Source organism: Agrilus planipennis, unplaced genomic scaffold, assembly GCF_000699045.2.
Source record: "Agrilus planipennis isolate EAB-ADULT unplaced genomic scaffold, Apla_2.0 scaffold7, whole genome shotgun sequence".
Taxonomy (NCBI): Eukaryota; Metazoa; Arthropoda; class Insecta; order Coleoptera; family Buprestidae; genus Agrilus; species Agrilus planipennis.
The window spans coordinates 1,075,972-1,081,172 of NW_020439340.1; the positions used below are offsets into that span (position 1 = coordinate 1,075,972).

Sequence of the window (5,201 nt, forward strand, 5' to 3'; positions counted from 1 at the left end):
AACAACTAGCTGTGGCATGCTTTATTTCTGCCAAAAAGTTATTATTTATGGTGTTTTTCATGTTTTTCTGTTCAACGTCGACCCACGTTTAGGAACGAAAATCGAACGAATCGAGTTGAAAATTTTTCAAGGAAATAACTAAGCAAACATTTTCAACTGGATTCTTTCGATTTTCATTCCTATACGTGGGTCTATCTTGAACGGAAAAAAGTGAATAACTACATAAATAATAACTTTTTGGCAGAAATAAAGCATGCCACAGCTAGTTGTTATCATTTATTAATTAAGTATCTATATCAGATAACATTTACTGGTGAATTAAGCAAAAATTTTGTCCTAATGTTCGATTTTAGTTCCCAAAAATAACCCATGTATAGCTACCTGTCGATTGTTTTTGGGAACCGAAATCGAACTTCTGCCAATTAGTTTTGCTGTATTCATCGATAAATGATAACTGATGATGTAGATTAACCAATAATTGATATAAAGAGCTCCCGCTTGCTTTATTTTTGCCAAAAAATTATTATTTATGGTATTTTTTACGTTTTTTCGGTTAAAATCCACCCACGTATATGAACTAAAATCGAACTTTCGCAGACATTCTTTGCTTAATTCATCAATAAATGATATCTTATATCGTAAATTAAGCAAAAAACCTCTGTAGAAGTACGATTTTCATACCTACTCATGGGTCGATTTTAACCGAAAGAAAAAGGCAAGAACCAATAAAATTTCATAATCTGATAAAAATAAAGCAAATAAGTGTGCCTTTAGATCGTTTTTTTGATAAAGTAGCGACTTATAGTCAAAAACAATTCAAAGGTAGCTAGCTAAATTTTGGTGAAGGTGCCAGACACGATAAGAAATCTAGCAAAATTTTGAAAATCGGAAATTTGTATTAGGAGAGCATAAGATGCTTGGGAAATCTGATAATTTGCCGCGCAAATTTTAGTGTTATTATTATTGCCGTTTAGTAGCTACCTGATAGACATCTGTAATATAGTTGAAACCTGTAAACTAGATACAATAATATTTAACTATGGACCGAGAGATGTCCGTCCAGGTACCTGAGATACGAAGGACATACTATAATTCTTTAAGTGTAATATAAGGGATAATCGAAAAGTTTTAACAGAAAATTCTCAAAATTAATTTACCGTGTTCATTTTCCGTATAAATGGGTATTTACAATGTTTTTTACTTTTTTTCTGTTAAAATCCACCCACGTATATGAATCTAAATCGAACTTTTGTTGAAATTTTTGTGTAATTCATCAATAAATCACATCCAATATCAATGATTAATCAATAAATGATCTAAATAGGCTCTCGTTTGTTTTATTTTTGCCAAATTATCAAATTTTATGTTTTCGACCCATGTATTGTTAATGATAAGAAATAAACGTTTAAATAAAAAGAAGTCAATTAAAGTTATTATCTATTATAACTTTTACACTCAATTTGTAATTTATAACAACTATAATTAAATTAAAATTGAGTACAAATTAATAATTGTTACTGTTAATAGTGTACATTTACTTTAAAATAAATTTAAACATAAATTAATAAGTATTACCTTATAAATAACAAACTTAAAAACATATGCGCACATAAGTACAAAATTAATCTCAAAACTAACATTAAGTTACATACCGTTTTCTCTAACTTTTAAAAGAAAAAAACAATTACAGTAATCAATTTTATATAGTAAAAATTCATTTGAAGGAACACTAAAATTATTAACAGCACATATATGAAATTTTAAGGGAAAATCTCAACCTTGATGCATATTTGTTCTACCTCACTTGTCTCAAGAGATTTAGGAATATCCCCTTGCTCATTATCTGATTGAAGTCCTTCCGTTGAACGTTTTTCAGTCCTTTTCAATAATCTACTCAAAGCGTGGCGTTGACGATCAGTTGCCAAACGTATACTCCTTTCAAATTCGGACTCCTGTACTCTTTTTAGAGCTTGCCTTTCACGATCCCTTATTAGACGTGCTTCTCTATCTGAAGGGGACTCTTGGGATCTTCTCATAGCACTACGTACGCGATCTTTACTCAGTCGAATTTCTCTGGCAGTGTCTGACTCTGCAAGTCTTTTTTTCTTCTGGTATTCACGGGCACGACTTAGACGCAATACACGTTGTTCAGGAGTTTCATTGGCTCTATGACTGGCTTGTCTTAAACGCTGGCTAAGCAGCCTTTTCTGGACATCTGTCTTACTCTCCAATGCTCTAGAAAGCCCACTTTGCTTTGCTGTAGACGTTACTTTGCCTATATTACTTCTTTTATGTGGTGGCATTTTTTACACCATTTTGGAAAAAGGAAATGCTGTAAATAAGATGAGAAAGCAATTAGCTACATAACTAACTAAGAGAAGTAACAGTAATTAGATTAATGATTTTAACTTTTTACCCTTCAATTCCTAATGGTTAAAAAAATGGTACAAATACCGAAGGGACAAATTAATCTATAAAATAATTAAACAATAATTTAAACTCACCATTCCAAAGGATTGACAGGTCTCTAAGTATTTTTTTAAGGTTTCCTAAGGCTAGAAGTCCATTTTAACTTGATAGCTCCACAACACAACAACATCAATTATAGTTACACATGGAAGATAGTAACTGAAACAATAACAATATAATGTAAATACGATTTACAATTTATTTTACAATCATTTGTACTAATTTTTATTGAAATTAATCTTTATTGACGTTTATATTTACGAAAATAGTGGCCATTTTTGTTACTAAAATCTGAAATCATGCTTGTATACGAATTATACGAAATTCACTAAAATTAATTGGAACAATAAAATTCCCTAGTAATTATTGATAAACAGCTGGGTGACATTTGTATTGGTACAGTACCCTTTGGTAATTTACACAATTACATGCAGATTTCGTGTAAAAAAATCCAAAAAAATGTACAAGAAATCTCTGCCATTAAGAGACTTAAGGACATGCACATAAAAATATAAGTTTACTACGTGAGTAATAGTGTTTGCGATAATTGCGAGTGCGCATCCCTTTGATGATTAAAAAAGGACCTCTAAAAGCATTTATATAAACAAGGGAACGTATAAATTAAAAATTTAACTGTTTTAGTACAATAAAAATGGCAATTGATACTGGAGAAACACAAATTAGGTCTAAACGACCTTCAGGTAATTAAAGACAGACTATTCTAACAAGGATAGTGACCAACCCCAAATTATTGATTAAATTGATTTACATTTTTTATAAAATAACTCTTCTTTAGATAGTGCATTTAAACAACAACGATTACCAGCATGGCAACCCATTTTAACTGCAGGAACTGTTCTACCCACATTCTTTGTAATTGGTATTGCATTCATACCAGTTGGAATTGGTTTATTGTACTTTTCAGACGAAGTTAAAGAGGTGGTCGTAGATTATACTAATTGCAACAGAACACACATTGGCACTGATGGTGGATATAGCATTACCACATTAAATACATGTTCAGATGCAATTTCAAAAGATAAAGGTTCTGAGTGTATATGCAACATATCATTTACACTGGAAACTGATTTTCAAGTAGAAACTTTTTCCAGGATTTTGAAAAGAATGTTAGAATTTACATTTTTCACTTTTTAGGGTAAAGTGTATCTTTATTATGGTTTAAGTAATTATTATCAAAACCACAGGCGATATGTTAAATCTAGGGATGATAAGCAATTATTAGGACGAACAAGTACCACTTTATCAAGTGATTGTTTACCATTTGCCAGTGACATTGATAGTGCTACAGGAAAAGAACTTCCAATAGCTCCTTGTGGTGCAATTGCCAATTCCCTGTTTAATGGTAGAATTAATAATTAATTATTAACTGATGGTATTAAAATAATTTTATTTGTTCTGTTTTAAGATACCCTCAAAATTTTTCGAGTATCTCAGAATGAGAGAGTGCCCGTCCCTTTGTTAAGAACTGGTATAGCATGGGACTCTGATAAAAAGATAAAATTTCAAAACCCTAATGCTCCAAAAGGATTACAAGATGCTTTTAAGGATTTTACAAAGCCAAAATATTGGCAAAAACATGTTTGGGAGCTTGATCCTGATGATCAGAATAACAATGGGTACCAAAATGAAGATCTTATTGTCTGGATGAGAACTGCAGCCTTGCCGACATTTAGAAAATTATATCGCAGAGTTGATCACAACATTTCTGGTTTTATGGATGGCCTTATGAGGGGAAAGTATGAGTTACTAGTGAATTACAGTAAGTGCTATCATTTTGAAAACTTTCCAATGAAAATCAGTACTACTTGTTACATTTCAGCTTATGATGTGAGTCATTTTGATGGGTCTAAAAGAATGATTTTGAGTACAACTTCACTTATAGGTGGAAAAAATCCATTCCTAGGAATTGCTTATATAGTTGTTGGTTGTTTATGCTTGCTATTAGGCATAACACTCCTTTTCATTCATATTAAAATGGGAAAAAGGTACCTAACTAACACAAGCAATAATTAATGCAAATATTACTTACCTAATACAATTTTTTTGCAGCACCACCGAAATAATTAACGTCACTCCTAGAACTCCGTGGACTCCACAGTAGTGAATCTAGTGATACACAAAGAAAAAAGTACTTGTTGCCTTAACAGTATTTTTGATAACTAACGTTATAAATAACAATCAACAAATTTTAAATCTCACCAAAATTTCTTAGAAATAGATAAAAAATAAAATGCTTTTTTATGAAATAGAAGATGTATGTAATCCAACGAGCTTGAAATGACGTAAAAGAAAAAACTTAGAGAAACACTGTTCAATCAATAATTATTGTTGTTATTGAATATTTATAGCTGTTCATCCTCACCACATTGTGATTTTATTATGTTACCTATTTTTAATGTATGTATTTATGTACAGTAGGTATTATTTTTACATACGTTGTTTTTAATGTAATTAGTTATTTAAGAAATAAATTATTATTGCACTAAATTCTAAATTTGTAATTTATAAAACAGTTATTAATAATAGTTTATATTATAAATAAATCCAGCACTGTTATAGTTAAAATAATACTGCTCTAGGAAGAGGAGAATGTGAACTTATTTAATAATACCGAATTATTCTTCATATAATTATTTATTCCAAAAGATTTTTTCCAACTTTCACATTCTTTCTGTGGTGTTAATTATTTGAAAATGTGAAGTAGCTAAAAC

At 30.4% G+C, this 5,201-nt stretch overlaps 2 protein-coding genes across 3 annotated transcripts; one reads left to right on the forward strand and one right to left on the reverse strand.

Annotated features, from left to right (window-relative positions):
- Window positions 1-1,527: 1,527 nt before the first annotated feature.
- LOC108734175 (zinc finger protein 821-like) lies at window positions 1,528-2,735 on the reverse strand. Its single transcript, XM_018465606.2, has 2 exons — window positions 2,505-2,735; window positions 1,528-2,332 (listed from the first exon to the last, which is right to left on the reverse strand). Exon 2 carries the CDS (start codon window positions 2,301-2,303, stop codon window positions 1,761-1,763), a length of 543 nt encoding a protein of 180 aa, XP_018321108.1. The 5' UTR covers window positions 2,304-2,332; window positions 2,505-2,735; the 3' UTR covers window positions 1,528-1,760.
- A 109-nt stretch (window positions 2,736-2,844) lies between these two features.
- LOC108734174 (cell cycle control protein 50A) lies at window positions 2,845-4,787 on the forward strand. Of its 2 annotated transcripts, XM_025978628.1 has the most exons (7): window positions 2,845-2,993; window positions 3,112-3,170; window positions 3,266-3,564; window positions 3,625-3,832; window positions 3,896-4,249; window positions 4,310-4,475; window positions 4,540-4,787. In XM_025978628.1, exons 2-7 carry the CDS (start codon window positions 3,122-3,124, stop codon window positions 4,589-4,591), a joined length of 1,128 nt encoding a protein of 375 aa, XP_025834413.1. In that variant the 5' UTR covers window positions 2,845-2,993; window positions 3,112-3,121; the 3' UTR covers window positions 4,592-4,787. The 2 variants fall into 2 exon arrangements, with proteins under 2 accessions (XP_025834413.1, XP_025834412.1); XM_025978627.1 differs by having other exon boundaries at window positions 2,845-3,170.
- Window positions 4,788-5,201: the final 414 nt, after the last annotated feature.